The sequence below is a fragment of the Malurus melanocephalus genome, unplaced genomic scaffold, assembly GCF_030028575.1.
Source record: "Malurus melanocephalus ecotype Western Australia unplaced genomic scaffold, MMel_1.1 scaffold_6, whole genome shotgun sequence".
Classification (NCBI taxonomy): domain Eukaryota; kingdom Metazoa; phylum Chordata; class Aves; order Passeriformes; family Maluridae; genus Malurus; species Malurus melanocephalus.
The window spans coordinates 5,709,457-5,726,622 of NW_026623238.1; the positions used below are offsets into that span (position 1 = coordinate 5,709,457).

Sequence of the window (17,166 nt, forward strand, 5' to 3'; positions counted from 1 at the left end):
AACAAGAGAGCTTCCAGAATAAATTTATGAATATTTCAATTCTGTAAGTGGATTTAGGAGCAYACATCCAATATTTGAGTTCTGCTTAGATCCATAGACCCATTTGCAGAACTGCTACATGATGCTTTAAATGCCCCTTAAGTTTTTGCCATAGCAGCTGCCTGAATTGTGTTGACCAGCTCATTGCCTTGCCAGGTCAAGCTCAAAATATGATATTGGAACAAGACTTTTACTATTAGTTATAGACTTGCTGTATGTGCAAATCTGTCACCTTTTACAAAGTTTAGAGCTTAGATTTCTCATATCATACTTTTTTTATTACATGCACATTTTGAGTGATTCGGAGTACAGGCTTGGTTGAGCCTACATCCTTTCTATCTTTGCAAGGWGTGATCAAACCAGCAGACTGTTTAACGATTCTGGTGATTTCCTCTCATTCTCTTCTGGTTCATGTTGTACCAAATCCCTAAACACTCACTGAYGATAAGAGTTCTCTCCTATCAGTGATTAGTAGGCATTTCATAAGGATGGAAAGAGCAGTCTCCACCTCTTTCCTAGAATGTTCCTGTAATAAATCAAATGTTCAATATTTTTCAGGCACATTTTTTAAAAAAGTATGGGTCAATGATGAAATATATAGGCATCTTAACAATTTAATTTGGCYCACATTCTCATATCTTCCAGTGATCAAAAAGAAGTTTCAGACTGGCAAAGACCAAAAAATATATTACTCACTACAGATGAATTTATGAGATTTATGTGCACTTTCAGTTTTTCAAAAAGCCAGACTAAATGTGCTATTCCAAAGGGAGAATCAGACTTAATGTGTACCCTCTGAGCTCTCCAATGGGCTGCATGCAGGCACATCTGGGCCCCTTTGCAGAAGTCTATTGAGTTCAGCAGGGCTCCATGGAGATACAGAGTGACTCGCAGCTGCTATTCAATGGCACTGCTAGCTAAGCTTAATCATTAGATTCTGGTCGATGAATTATTTCATGTATCTAAAAGGACCTAGTTAAGATAGATCCAGATAGAGAAATGAATATCCATTGAAATGCAAATCCCTCAATAAAATAGGTTTTGATAACTGCTGCTACTTTGATAATCCTAATGCACCTCCCTTTTAGGGCACCCCAGATGAATTCTTTTGCGAATTTTATCTTTTTGTCCCAGAAAGATACTTCTGAATTGCATATACTGATTTGAACACAAGTGATTGTACTTCCTTTAATGCTCCCATTCATTCTCAGATTTTTGCACAAATGCAGGCATGATCATGAAATAAAAAGTTGTGATTTTAGAATGTCAGTTCTGAAAATTAATTTGATGGAACATGGGCTTTCTTTTTATTGGATCCTGCCTGAATAAACCTGATAAACCCATTCAGAGTCAGAAGGTGACCTTCTTGCTGAAACTTTTAAAGGCCTCAGAAGATGTTAATTCACTTTCAGTACCTTCTTGACYCAGGGTGCATTGGTGACTGAACATTTGACAAAGAGGTACTCTGGGGAGTGATCACTATTTTGAATGTGAGTAGATCAAAGAATGACCTTGGCAAGTGTATGACATTTACAGCATTGTTGATATCAAAGTCACACTTTTTTAAGCAAAGGTATTAGGTTTATGACAAAGTATGTGATGTCAATCACTTATTAGAAAAAAAATTGCCCAGAGTAAAAAAAAAACCCAAAACCAATGTGACTGAGAGATCCCTTTCTCAGGAGTTATATGCACCATGCTCCCCTTGGGGTTATCCTTGCTGCTCAGTATTGCTGCTGAGGAATTAGAATTTGTCAGAAGAAARTTAGAGGACTGCTTTACTTGACACTGGTAAGCCAACTTCAATTCTCTTGTCCAGTTCTTGGCCCCTCACTTTAAGTAGGACATTGAGGGGCTGGAGCATATCCAGAGAAGGGCAGCAAAGCTGGTGAAAGTTGTGGAGCACAAGTCCTGTGAGGAGAGGCTGTGGAATCTGGGGATGTTTAGCCTGGAGAAAAGGAGGCTCAGGAGAGATCTTTCCATTCTCTGCAACTGCCTAAGAGGAGATTGTAGCCAGGGGAGGTTTAGGTTGGGCATTAGGAAGAAGTCCTTCACAGAAAGAGTGATTCGATGGTGGAATAGGCTGTCCAGGGACGAGGTGGAGTCACTGTTCCTGGAGGTGTTTAAGGACACAGCTCTCAGTGCATGATCTACAGGTTTAGTTAGGTCGTACTTGGACTTGAYGATCTCAGAAGTCTTTTCCAACCTAATTGACTCTGTGATTTTGTATATTGTTTTGACCCTGGATTAACTCTAAGAGTAAAACCATGCCATTCTCTAATTCTGGCATTTCAAGCGGTCTTAAAAGTGAAACAATATTGTTTATCATACATACCTTTTCACCAAATGGCAAGATTCATCTTCTGCAAAACGTGCAATGCTTGCATAACTCCTGGTGCAGTGCTGTGTGTTGTAAATCTAGCTCAGAGCAATAATTGTCATGCAGCAGTGACAAKAAATTTCAGGAAACACACCACAAACCATCCTGGGTGTTCATCAACRTCTGATCTCAGTGACAACAAAGGATGGCCTGAGTGCTACAAAGTGATAGATTTCGACTGAGTGGTACCAGGTGCTGTCATATAGACAGCAGTGGGGATGCCTCAAATCCCCAGCACCATAGATGCAGTGCTACTTCAGACACTACCCATGGTCCTATAAAATTTCCAAAAGTTATATAAAACAGTGGAATACGGGAAGAAAACCCAAACAATGTTAGCTATCTCTTATTTATAAAGTATCTTACTCCTTTTAAAAATACACTGTTAATATAAAAAGAAATAGATGGTTAAATATTAGATGGCTGACGATGAGAAARTAAGAGCCTTTCCATTATTGTTAATGTTCTTCTCATATCATTAGTTAATGTGTTATTGCAGCTATTGGATTAGCTTGCATTATTCCTCCTTTCATTAAAACATGTTCTAAATAGGTCTCTGGTTTTCCAAATCTTCTGTTAGAGCAGCCTAAATTGGGAAAAATAAGGAGATGTAGGCATCTTTTTCCATCTCCTGAAATCTCTTCACAAACCTTATGTAGTGCTTTTTGATTGCAGTACAAGGAAACTTAAATTTCTTCCTATATTTTTGATGTATGGAGTCCTATTAAGGATGGCTTCAAGAAAGGGAAAAATACAAATTTAAATTGGGGATTTGAGTCAAAAGACTTTTAAAAAGCCTTTTTTTTGTCACTTTGGGTTTGGGGTTATTTTAGCACATCTTGTTGCTTGCTGTAAGGTTAAARTGACAGGTATTTTCCTGCAATTATTTTCCCCCATTCTGCTCTTAAATTTTGTGTTTGGTGAGGTGTGGGTAAGAACTGCTAGTTTGCACAAGAAGTAGAAGAGATTTTGTGTTTGTGGAAGCCTCCTAAGTGAGGAGGTAGGGTTAGGTGGCTGTAGCAGGTTGAGCAGGACTGTGATGACAAACAGAGGTTTAGGGGGACTTTTGAAACYTGCAGAGGACAGAAGAATGATAAGTGACCCAATGCTGACTTCTGTATGGGTGTTTTAAAAGATCTTAAAACAGGAAACTGTGACCTGGGAACTTAAAGAGGGAGCAGTAAGGATTAGGATCTGGCTGGACCAAAGATAAAGAGCTGTCCTTGGAGGTTCTGGTAAATGTGAGCTCTGGGGCTGCAGGAAGGGGCAGCTTTCAAATAGGGGCATCGGGGCACGAGAGGTTGGATACAGAAGCCTGAGGTTTTGCAGTTTAGAGAAATCCTGGAAAAGGGAGAATGTGATGCAAGACTCTTAGAAACTGCTTAGAAGTGCTTTGGACTACTGTCTCCTCTCTTATCCTTGATTTTTTTTTTTTTTTTTTTTTTTTTTTTTTTTTTTTTTTTTTTTTTTTTTTTTTTTTTTTTTTTTTTTTTTTTTTTTGTGAATATGCAGCCTAACCTCACTGCCATTCAGTCTTCAGCAGGGTGACATGCAATCCCAGCTGTGCTATCAGATGTACTGTCCCAGATAAGCATGTCATGCTGTAGCTCACTTTGTGGTTATAATAAAGTATTTTGTCTTCCCTGAACAWACTCAGGCAATCTGCTGAGTCTCAGAGGGCCGTGGCAAATTTAGGTATCTTCACTGGGAATCCTCTTTTAGAGTAGAGGTTCTCCAAAGCTGCAAGGTCATTACATGGTACTGCTTTTTCTCCCAAAAATTTCTTTAAGCTTTTAGGGCTTATAGCCCAGTATATGTAACATTTTTTTTGCTACAGTTCAATGAATCAATTAATCCTCTCTGATAAATGAAAAATTATTAAACTATCAGGTAATATCCAAACTCATTCATCAAAACTCAGCTGCTTAGAAGTACTACTGTGTAGTACTGGGCTTCTGTCCCTAAGAAATTATTGCTGTTGATTGCATTTAATGATAGCAATACCTAACAAGAAATGAGAATGTGATTAATTAAATACTAGGTTGTTAAGCATTACTTAGCAAAGGGGACAGCTATTAAATTTAAATTAATTAATTTTAAGCAGTTCATACAGCAATTTATAATGTAATTCTATTCCTTCTATCTTTTCCTAATGCGGCCCATGTTTTAATGAAATCTCAAACATCTCTTTCACAAATTGTTTGTGAACTCAGAATCTAGATTTTGCGACTTGATGATGACAAGCAGAAGGTCTGGGAGGGACTTACCTGTTTTGAAAAACACTAATGTGACAACACCAAAGAGATTATTGACATTACCAGGCAGATTAAAATTCTCTCTGCCCTYGTGAGACCCCACCTGGAGTAGCATGTCCAGGTCAAGAGTCCTCAGCACAAGAACAATGTGAGACTTAGATCAGGTCCACAGGAGGCCACAAGATGATCAGAGGGCTGTAGCACCTCTGCAGTGCAGACAGCTGAGAGAACTGGGCTTGTTCAGCCTGGAGAAGGCAACCTTGCAATCTTCCAGTACCTAAAGAGGACTTTTAAAAAAGAGGGAGAGTGACATTATACCTGGGCAGGCAGTGATAGGAAAAGGGATGATCAGTTTTGAACTCAGAGATTTAGGTTAGGTCTTAGGAAGAAATTGTTGACTTTTGGAGTGGTGAGGCACTGGCACAGGTTGCCCAGAGAAGCTGTGGCTGCCCCATCCCTGGATGTGTCCAAGGCCAGGTTGGATGGGGCTYTGAGCAGTGTAGTCCAGTGGGAGATGCCCTTGCCCACAGCAGGGGGTTGGAACTGCATGATCTTTAAGGTCCCCTCCAGCACAAGCCATTCTGTGATTCCATGATTAAGTAAAGCATATGAAAAGAATCAGAATGACACACAGCAGGTGTCAGCCATCAGCCTACCTAGAGAGGAAAGGGAATTTAGTTACATCCAGAAACTAAATGAAGACAGTGAGGCTTTACACCACTTTACCTAATCTATTTGTCTTCATACCTATGGGAACAAAAAATGCTGCTACAGCTTTTGTTTTTATCATCTAAAACCAAATTAGAGCCACTATCAGACTGTTATCTTAATCATAGAATCACTTTGACGGTAATGATTTAATTAACCTCTGAGCACATACCCGCAATAATCTCAAAGATTTTCATTTTGGTTTTAGCAGTTATAGCATAGTTTCTACATAGTTTACCTCTGGCAGGAGGGTACAGAGATAGTCCACAGAAGGAATTAAATAGACAGGAAGAAATGAATTGTTTTTTTCTCCAGGGAAATTTCTTAGTATTTTAAAAGAATGCCTGCCTTGAACAAAGATGAAACAAAACCCATCTTTGTTTTTTTTTTTTTCACTTCACCAGCTCTATTGCTCTTCTTTGGACATGCTCCAGCAAAATTTATTAGGAAAAATTTCTTTGCTGAAAGGATTATCAGGCATTGGAACAGGCTGCCCAGGGAAATGGTTGAGTCATAGTCCCTAGAGGTATTTAAAGGACATGTAGATGTGGTACTTCAGGACATGGTTTAGTGCTGGACTTGGCAGCATTAAGTTAACAATTGAATTCAGTGGTCTTAGAGGTCTTTTTCAAAGTAAATGATTCTGTGAGTCTAAGGCAGAGGCACTGAGGAAGCAAGGCTGTGCATGTATTGACTTTGAGATGGGAGAACACATGCAAATTCTTGAGAACAGATCTCCCAAGTAAAAGGGTCTCTAAATCCCACCCACTTTTGCAGCTGGTGGTGTAGGGAATACTGGATCATCACATGCCAGACATCAAAGGACATGGCCACACAGGGAGATGCATCTCAGCACTTTGCTTTTCTAGGCAAAGCCACGATAAAATGTTTGAGCTTCCTCCCTGATGATCCTCAGGGATTGCATCCAAACTCAGGTTGTGTCCACTCATTGAGGAAGGCTGAGTTCTTCCCCAAGCASCAGCCTGTGGTCATGCTCAATGCTTGATAAACACGGTTTGAGAGACAGGATCCTGGTTTGGCTTCATCTTGCAGCAGGAGTTGAACCTGTGGCTTTCTCACTCACTGGGAGGTCTGGTTCTTCCAGAGAGCTTCACCCTTCCCAAGGAAGTTTCCAACAGCCCAGGCACATGTCACAAACACTGCTGGACTGACCAGCTGTGCCGTGAAGTAACCGTATGGACAATATTAGGCATTCAACTGGCACAAATCTACTTTCCCAGAAACAGTTTCTGTTAAAGCTACCTTTAAGGAATAAATATAAAACCTGCCAATTTACCACATGAAACCAAATATTGTCTGGGACWCTCATTTATTTCTGCGCTGGTTTGTATGGGAAACTTCTAAAATCTGCTATGTGGAGGTTCTGAGAACTCTGGTGTACCATGTTTGAGATTTCTTATTTTATTTTTTTTTTTATTCAAGGCAAAGTACTGCACTTTTCTTACATTTATTTATTTTCTGGAATGTTAATCAATACATTTAAAACAAAACATGAAGGCTAGCATACCCTTGGTGTGAAAACATACTAAAGAGGGCTCAGTGTGGTGTTAAGGTCCCAGTCCTCCAAAACGGGAAATGTATTGCAAGGAAACAATTTCTAGAGCTTCTGCAGTTGCTCTGGGCACCTTATTTTTTTTTTTTTTTTTTTTTTAGCTGAACATTGGATATTTTAATCTTCTGTAAAACTATTTCTATTCTTTGAAGATAAAAGGTCTCTTGATGCTTAACACCCTGATGAAAACCAGATTACAAGGAGCAGATCTTATCTCTGAAGAAAGATTTTTAGTTACTTTGGTCTGTGCTTTAGCTCTGTTTTTTGTTCCTGTTGACCTAGACATTGTCTTTTAGCAAAGGTCAACATTAATAGCCAGGAGGATTGATGATGTTTAAATACAGCAAAGACTTAAAATTTCATACCATTTAGGTGGCAGAGCCACAGACAGATTCTCTACTTGTGCTAAGACGTTTGACTTCAACAGCTCTGTGATGCTTTACATAGAGCAAGATTTGGACCCTGGGGAGTGGGTTTGTGAGTCTCATACAAATTACTGTCTTTAGTGTCCTAATTGATTCCATCTGTAATTTTACACCCTTTCCTTTCTTTTTTTCCTCTCTCCTTTGTAGTCAGAGCTACCTTCAAACTGCAAGTGACGTGCCTGGGGGTCACAACCTGGATCCCTCTGCCAACTACAATTCCCCAAAGTTTCGCTCAAGGAATCAGAGCTATATGAGAGCAGTGAGCACGCTCAGTCAGGCCAGCTGCGTTAGTCAGGTGGGAAATTCTTCTTATCACTTTTCTTAACTACAGATGTGAGAGTTGTTACTAGTGGATGGTTTTCATTTTTGGGGTTTTTTTTAAATTTAATATCAAACTGAGGATGTGAATATCAAAATAATTCAGTTCTAAGGAATGTAATTCAAAATTTCAAGAAAATTACTGAATTTGCTAGAGACAAAGAGACACTACCACACATATTTTACATTTATTTTTTGTTAAAAATATAAATGTGCCTTTATTTTCAGTTTATATGAAATATTTAAATGTTAAGAAAATTCAGACTGAGCATGAGGAGTACACTCCTACAATACTCATCCTCTGAAAGTACCTGCTCTGATTTCAGTAAATGTGGGTTGCCAGATTAAGATATAGATTGAAAAAAATAGCTTCAAAGGAGCAGTGATTCATCCTAAACCAAATCACTCTTCTTGGGTGAAAGAGTAAGTCAAATCAACTATTCCATGTATGGGGACTTCTGAGAAGATACAATTTTCCTCCCTACCATTTTTMTGTTGGTTAATTTGTACTAACTCATGGTAGACTGAGGTCTGAATGAGGCCTGAAGGGCAAGCAGCCATAAGAAATAAGTGCATGTTCTGTTYAGCAGAGGACTTTAGATAGAATTCCCAAAGTTTCTAATGTTTTTTGGTCCTGACTTTTCTTCCCTGTATYGTTTCATGACAGATGGGTTCTGCCCTCTTCTCAGACAAGTTACTTAACATTTCTTTGACCATTTAGTGACCCACCCGAGGGTAACAGGCACAACRGTTATGTTAAAAGAGAAATCTTTTWAAAGCCATTTTATATTAATTCATATTCGATTTGAATTGCGTAGCTATTCAGGCCTGGATTCAACTCATCTGACTTGAGGCTTTTAACTGAGGCTACAACTAAAGCTTCCTCTGTAGTTAATGGAGTGAAAGAGTTTCTTCCGGGACAATGCACATCCCGAGTGGGCTGAGAGCCCTCTGGAAGTGCTTTTCAGTCTCCAGTGACTGTAGAGAGCTGGGTGGGGCTAGTCACCAGACTAATGCCCTTCAGTCAAATTCCTTCATTTATGTGACATAATTCTAAGTACAATCTTCTGCAACACACGTTGAAATTAAACACAGTCAGTCATTTTCCGAACCTTTCATTATTTTTCACAGGTCCCTTGTGAAACATGTTCCCATCATTCTCATGCCTTGGTTTTTATTATGCTGGTTTGGTTATTTTCTATTTTTATTACACTCTGCTTTTGAGAAAGTTTCACGGGAATTGGATTCTGCATTCAAAGCGAGTGCTGTTGGCTCTCACCTAACAGTGTTATCACACAGAACTGTCCTAACATCTTCTGCTTCTTTGAGCACATCTGTGCACAGAGATGTTCATTGAGCTGTCCATAATGACTAATTGCTTTTGGTAGTGGTTAAAATTCTTCATTTCAGTGTGCATTACCTGGAAGGTTTCCACAATAGATTTCATTTGCAGGTAGATTGCTCAATTGGGCAGATTAACTAAACCTGCTGGATATAGTTCCTCACTTTTTCAGTATTCACTAACCTGTGCTACTTCGTGTTAGCCACACACTTCCTATCTCACAGTCCAGCTATTCCTAGACCATTTAATAAAAACCATTAATAGATATTACACAGAACAAATGTATTAAAATATAAAGTTCTGAACCTTTGCTATTTCCTTATCTTTTGTCATGATACAATCATCTTCTTGTTCCATCAGCATAATAGTAATTTGTATAATTTGTGAGGGGTTTTATGCCTTTTTGTTATGAGAGCCTTCCTTTTTCACTCCTGACAAAGGCATTTCAAGAAAAGTGCTGAGTTCCATGGTTTATATTTTTAATTTAAGTTTGAAAACTTTGATTTTTCTATTGTCAATAACCTTAGTTTGAAAAAAATGGTTTACAGAGTTTATGGACTAAATTACCATAAATTTCCTGATCAACAATATTGCAAAATAGTTCAGAATAAGATTTTTTTTAATATTTTTGAGATTGCATTAGTCTACTTAAATTCATTAAAAGCAAATTTTATGAAGAGTAATGTAATTCCTTTCAGAAGAGTTTTAGTAGCCAAAATGTCTTACACAAAACTAAAATTATATTCGTAATACTCAGAACTTCTGTATAAAATTTCCATTTACTTAACCAAAACCCTAAAACATTTKAAAAATTTGCATGGCCTCTCTTTCCATAATGAATAAAGCACTGGGAGCACTTAGCAGCTGTATAGGAAAATTAATAGGAACTGGATGCACCATTTAGTGATGCTATAAATTCAACTTGTAAAATTATTCATACTGATTCTGATTTCCAGCRCTCACTTTTCAGAAGAAAATTATTTTCAGATATCCATGCAATTATCAGTATTAACTTCTGATCTGATTTTGGATAAACATAATATTGAATTATTCAGGTACATTTACAGGTAGTTAGGGCTAACTTCAGTGAACCCTGGAAAAATGCTTTAAGTAGAATTTAGGCACTAGTCTTCAAAACTGTAACACATGGTTCCCCAAGCCTGGCCACTCTGCCCAAGCCCTGCTGATCATGAAAATTGCCTCTAAAAAAGGCAATGTTGCATCATGCCCTACCAGCAAGGGTTAGCAGGCAGATRTTGGGTGCTGCCCAAGCCCTGCAGAGAGCTGGAGGGTGCTGCTGAAACACCCCAAGGGGACAGCCTGGTAGATGTTGGGTGCTGCCCAAGCCCTGCAGAGAGCTGGAGGGTGCTGCTGAAACACCCCAAGGGGACAGCCTGGTAGAGGGTACAAGAGGCACAGCTGGGCTGCTCTGCCGGGCAGGGCTCCTCAGCACACCTGCTAGTAGAAATATCACAGTTTAYATAATGCTGCTGAAGAAAATGTTCTTCCATGGTAGCAAATGGCTAACCCAGTTAACCAGGGAGTGAGTTTGGTTTGGGCYCCTTCTCAACTACACCAGAAGATATTTAATGCAAAATTATTGTATGGCATGGGTGATGCAATTAATCTATACATGTAAACATGATGTAAGTTAACAATGTGAATGTGCTCAGAAGGCATTACTACATTTTAACTATTTGCTAAAACAGTTCTTCATCAATGTACAGGTGTCCATTTGAGATGTTGAGGCCGTGATGATCACAAAAAAAGCAAGTCAAAAATCAAATGCATTGTTGTTGTTTATTCAGATGAGTGAAGCAGAGGTTAATGGGCAATTTGAATCGGTGTGTGAATCAGTGTTTAGTGAAGTTGAAGCTCAGGCAATGGATGCCCTTGACCTCCCTGGATGTTTCCGAACAAGAAGCCACAGTTACTTGCGTGCCATTCAGGCAGGCTATTCCCAAGATGATGAATGTATCCCTGCGCTGACATCTTCCAACATCACCTCAACCATCAGGTCAACCACAGGTAAGCCAATCTCCACTGACCCTTCCACTGCTCTGCATGTGAAAATATAGCAGCTTGTTTTCTAAAAGGATGTTTGACACTGGRAACATTTTCCCTGTGAAGTGATATCGTTCAGTACCAGCATTTGTAAATTTGTAATACTGTACCATTGCGGCTACATCTTGGAATAAGCTCCTTCTGGGAAGAATCCTGCATGCATAATGTAATGGATTTTTGACCTCCATTTCACATACATAGTTATCTACATGCAAATATAAAAATGCTAGTGCAAATGGTATAATTTCAATATTGCTGGACATTTTTGTGGTTTGTCTAACAAGTTATTGATCTTCTAATGGAGATTAGTTGCACTAGTTTTAATTTAGGTCATTAAAGTACCAAAAAAAAAGATATGCAAGGTTAAAAATTTTTAGTCTAAATTCTCAAAGGAAATTAGTTTAGAAGGTAATTAATTACTTTTAGGGAAGGTGTAACCAATTGTGTCAATGCAATGAATTGTAAACATTTTGTCAAGCTTCATACATCTGCAATTACTCAGCAGTACCATTAGCTTATGGTACAATCCATTCATTGTTAAGACACTCACTGTTAAGATCTTTTAACATTCCTCTGGCAACTTTCTCTTATTAGTTGCTTGGAAAGATGATCGTTTTATTCCTTTTAGAATATTAGCATGTACTGGTAGAGAAAAGATTGCACAAAGAGAAGCTAAATAATTAAAATGAAATCTATAGGAAATATATATTCTTTGTAAAGTGATCCAAATTCATTTCTGTGTTTCCAAATATGTTAATGTCAGTTCCTAATTAGGATATTGTCCTTGCCACATACTATTAAATTGTTGTGTAGGCTACCCATCTACACAAGGTAAAAATGAGCTCAAAATGTATCATATAAAAATACTTTCTAAATTATTTGCTTGACACATCTGTTGTATAACAGAACAGTGGGAAGGAAGGAAGCTGCATTTGAATAACACACATTTGCATTCCAGAACTAGCATAAAATGTTATTTTATCTTAAGCATAGTATTTTAATTRTTATATAAAACTTCGTGTAAAACTAGAAATTGTTGCTTACAGTGCCCCCTCCAGGGATGTTCCTGTCGATTAATCGAGATGCTATCATGATATAAAATGCAATCTTACTGCTACCCCAGAGACTAATTTTTATCTTTATCATATATTACTGTGCAATCATTATGAAGACACCTTCCATAGCAAACGACACAAATAGATACTTATTTTGATGTCTGAATCCAAGTACTGAATTGGAATATTTTTTAAATTACCTTGGTTACCAAGTGGACTGTTTTTAACCGAAACTGTCTTAAGTTCGTATTATAAATAAGTCCAAAATTCTGACTGGAAATAATTTCTTTTATTTTCTCTAGAGAGACAAAGCTGAATAACAGAATATTTTTGAGAAAATATAAGATTAGGTAGAAATTATGTCTTCATCACAGTGTTTTCACTTATGAAAAATGTTTTGCATTGATTAGTATTCCGCTGGTTAAATATTTTGGTTTTGAAAACTTTAACCTTCATTTCACGTATAATTTCKTGTTCTCAGAAACAGTTCATCATCTAGATTATCTTGCCCAAAAATGTAATTCTTCTTTTTTGAGGTGAGGTGATATTAACAATCTGGAGAAAAAAGATTRTTTGAGGTGTTTTCCTGATCCAAGATTATTTCCAGGCCTATGGACTGTATACAATTCTGAATGTGGTTCTATATTTAATATATTATCTCTGTGCCACTGAGAAAGTTTGTCCTCAGCTTCTATATAAGGTAAATATGCAAACAGAAATAATTATATGATACACAAGAACTAGGTAAGTTCTTGTTTTTAAAACCCTAGGGATAACACTTAAATTTTTCTCTCTTCAATTCCTGTCACTTTGGAGGGAGATGCTTCACTTCCTATCATTACTAAATTTCAAAAAAAAAAGATCTCTCTTCTCCATCTCTCTCTGAAAATTGTAAAAGAAGCAGTTGCCTGAAATGTGAAAATGGTGTTGGCAGATATTTGACACTTATATGGGGTTCTTTCAAATAAATGCCTAAAGGTCAGAGTTTCACATCAACTTTTAGTTCCAATTCACTCTTTTGAATTCTTAGGGAAATTACATTAATTTCTTTTTTGCTTCTGATGTAACAAAATCTTCTTGGCAAAGGAATTTTTAAGAAAATTATCAGTCATATCAATTTAAATATTCCATTTAGTTTTAGTGATATAGGTCAGACTGCCTCTTATCATTGTTGTAAAGCAATTGAATCACAATACATAGGCTTAGATAAAAATTAATTTTTGTAACTAAAAAATGTAAAACTACCATAAAATAGTAGTATTTGATCTATGAATTCAATTACAGAAGTTTGGAATATATATTTACAGCATGCAGTTTCCTAAAACATTCCTAGATGTGTTAACACTTTTCAGAAGGCAGGAACATTGCAATGAATATTATGTGTGAAGCTATTAATGGACTCTGCTAACAGGAAAATAATAGATGGAAAAAGAACTTCCAGCACAGGGCTCTYCTTAACAGCACACAACTTTACAGAGAAAGCCCAGTGTTTCATTGCTAATGTTTATGATACTGAAGAACGTGTAACTTCTGCACAAATCCATGTAGTTTAGTTATTTGTGAAACCAGTCTTCTCCACCTTTGAAGGAAATTGTGATGAGGCATTTACACCTGTTGTCCCAGGTGTAAATGAATGTGACAAGTGACAGTGCCAAGGASGGAGCCAGCCCTGCTGGCCCACGGTAAGCTCGACCTGGGCTCTGTGTGACTCCCTCTCAGACTCTTGTTTCACTGAGGTTAGGGCATTTCTAGCCATCACATTTCATTTTGCGAAGAGATGAYGAACCCAGTAAAAGATACTTGATGCTAAAAGCCCTGAATGACAGCATATGCTCTCAGTCTCTGAGCTGTATGCAGTCGCAGCTGTCAGATGCACAGCTGAGAAAATACAGCTCCAGCTGCTGCTGCCTCCCACCTCGTTCCTCCACCGCAGACAACATGTAATTTCCTGAATGGGAAGTCACTGAGTGCAGTTGTCATCCTAAGTGCTGCAGCCTTACAGCTCTGCTGCTCCTGAAAGCAATGCTTCACTTTTCAGGAAGAGCTCATGGAAACTGGGTCACTTTGCGGGGCTGTACCAGCCCGGTTCCTGCTGTCTGAGCACATCACTCCGCTGCAGCTCGGCAGAGCCCTTCCCGGTGACCCCGGGGATGGTGGCACGGTGCTGTGGGAGGTGCTGGGGCTGTGTCACCAGCGGGCAGCCTGCGGGGATCCCTGGCTGCAGAGTCCTGCAGGGAAATGGAGCACAGGGGACTGGGAGCGATGCTGCAGGAACTTGTTATCCCACCTGCAGCACCGGGCTGCTCTCACTGAAATGTGGTTCAAATACCGGGCTACAACACTGCACTGTACTATGAAAACGTAACCAGAAAGGATATCTGGAAGATAATAATCACTCCCTCCCTTTTYTCCCTTTTTGTCTCAGAAGGTCAACTTATTTTTGTTAAAAGTTCCTTATGTAGAGAGAGTACTTCATAAAACTCACTCCTATATGTTATAGACTATTTCAGGATGTTTCCTCACAGGTTTTTATAGATTTGTTTTCCTGTGAATGCAGAAATACTGAATTGTAATAGTCACGTAGGTAGCAGTTAGGACGGTCTATTGTGAAGCAGAAGAACATGCTAAAATACCTTCCCTGAGAGAGAGAGTAATTTGGTATTTGTACTTTTGGCCAACTTGAACACCAAGTTACCATCWGTTCAGATGTCAGTGGCACACATATTTTCTCCTGTTGGCAGTATCATGCATTATATAAAACACTTCCTTCATTGCTGAGAGAAACACTGCCTCTCTGGGCCACCACTCATGATGGAATTCACCCAATAGGTGGAATACCTTCTCAGTGTACATTGCTTTTATATTCAAATTRAAACAGCTAAACCAAAAATACTAAATATGTGACTCAGTCAGATGTAGGAAATCTTTCTCCAGCCACAAGCACGGACTGAGTGGCCGCAGTTAAGTTCTTTGGGTTTTAGGCTGATGAGGATCATTTTCAGTTTCTTAAAAGTCTTTCACATTTTCCTCTAACCCAGGTTTTTTAGTTACAACATGATTTGGGTTTTTTTTCTGGATTAATGATAAATTAACAGATTAATGATGAACAATCCACATAGTTATGGACTTCAGCACAATGGGGACCTTTTGTCAGGCATCCTGAATTTCTGTCTTGTGTTAAGTGTCAGTCCAAARTCATTTGTCCCACTTCAGGGATTTCCAGCTAATCTGGAGAGAAATTTAGCATGAAACATTGCTGGATTTAGGGAATATAGTTACTAGCCTTAAGCTGCCAGTACAATGATAAATTTTTTTAATTCTTCTAGGAAAATTAGCATTATGCAAATCTGTCAAATCTTTTCCAGCCTTAATGATTCTCTCAGTTGTGCATGCACCTCCTTTAATCTGATTCAGAGTAGGTAGCTCAGCTAAGCTTGTGCTGGCTAAAGAATTTACTGAAGAAGATGAAAAATAGGGAACTTTCTTTTGGCCATTTTGCTTTTTTCAGTCAGCTGGACTCTGCTTGGCAATGAGTAAACTTCAGAGAATTCCACATTCACTGAACTATTGAGCGCTAATTCCAAAACCAATTAATTCAAACAAGGTCACATTGGATGAGGGAGTTTTCAATTAGAGTTCCTACAATTACTCAGGATGCCTGAGGAATTGCAGGTTTCCCTTCTTCTGGCTTCAAGCTATTTTCAGCTTTCCATTTTCAAATAAAGGGCTATGTAGGGCAAATTTTTTCAGCCCGTGTTTGATATTTACCCACAAAACTTTTACAGTCAGTRAACTGATTGCACAGGCATGTACTTACAGAAATAAGGGGATGATAATATGCTATTTCAGAGAAACTGTACTGTTACATAGCACAGCTACGCCTTCAGATCCTAAAAGTGCTGATTCGCTGGTTGCTATGAGCACTATTAACGGTAGTTATTGTTTTAAGGTATTGCTGGTTTGCCTTTCTTTTTTTTTTTTTTTTTTTTTTTTTTTTTTTTTTTTTTTTTTTTNTGGGCAAAGGCCATGGGGTGCTACTACATATGACACCCCTCCCATAAGAAAAAAATTAGAGAGTTGGGACTGCTCAGCCTGGAGATGAGAAAGCTCAGAGGGAATTTTATAAATGTGAATATAAAAATTGAGAAAAAATGCTCTTCATTTCTTAAAAGAAAAATTATTCATGAGCAAGAAATGTGTGCTCTTCTATTACTTCCTCAGGTATGGGATACTTCATTCASGTGTCTGTTTGGATCTTCTTAATCTGATGCACTATGTCTCGGAAAACCCAGCCAAATGCRGGAAAACATATGCAAGAACTAACATCCCCATAATTTCTGTTCTCTCTATAGAAATAAATGCTCAGCCTTAGAGGATTTTACTGGTATCCATTGCTAAGTAATAGCTAGCAGTGTAATCCATAACAGGTATGTTTGAAAATACAAAACATTGRGTCCAAATAAGACATACAAGGCTCTGTTCTCAATCACAATTTACTGTGTTGACTTTCCTTAATTACTGTTGGGGCTGCCTGGAATTATCTGACACTCTAACTCTCTGCAGGAAACACACCATCTACCTCTGGGAGCACTTGGGCATCCTGTGTTAATCCTTTGATGCTGTGTCAACTTGTGTTCCAGTGCTGTGAAAATAAATCTTATCCTAAAAAATGATGAGCCCAGTTCTATACTTGGGTACGCACACATGATTTTCATTGCTCTGTGTGTATCTAGAGGGCATAATTAGTATTTTTTTTTTATATATATATTGAAGTTCTGCTGCTCTGCTGACACTGCTGTTCCATAGCAGCTCTACATGGTGGAAGTGGCCCAGGGAGTCACTGGGATGAAGGTGACACAAACACTTTGGTTCAAGGAATTTGACAGAGGATGGCCAAGGGGCTGTCACAAYTGTTCACAGCTCTGGGATTCCTGGAGATGGAGTAAGGCTGTGCTAATCAGGGCTGCCTGGCCTCTTCAGGCTGATGAGGCATGAAAGCAGTTGGAA

General features: G+C 38.4%; 1 protein-coding gene across 1 annotated transcript in view; it reads left to right on the forward strand.

Annotated features, from left to right (window-relative positions):
- The window catches only part of DLGAP2 (DLG associated protein 2), an 83,698-nt gene that overhangs the window by 23,559 nt on the left and 42,973 nt on the right, over nt 1-17,166 (forward strand). The window contains exons 3-4 of the mRNA XM_057371990.1: nt 7,528-7,675; nt 10,849-11,068. Of these exons, the coding sequence (XP_057227973.1) occupies nt 7,528-7,675; nt 10,849-11,068 (368 nt within the window). The remainder of the gene's footprint in view (nt 1-7,527; nt 7,676-10,848; nt 11,069-17,166) is intronic.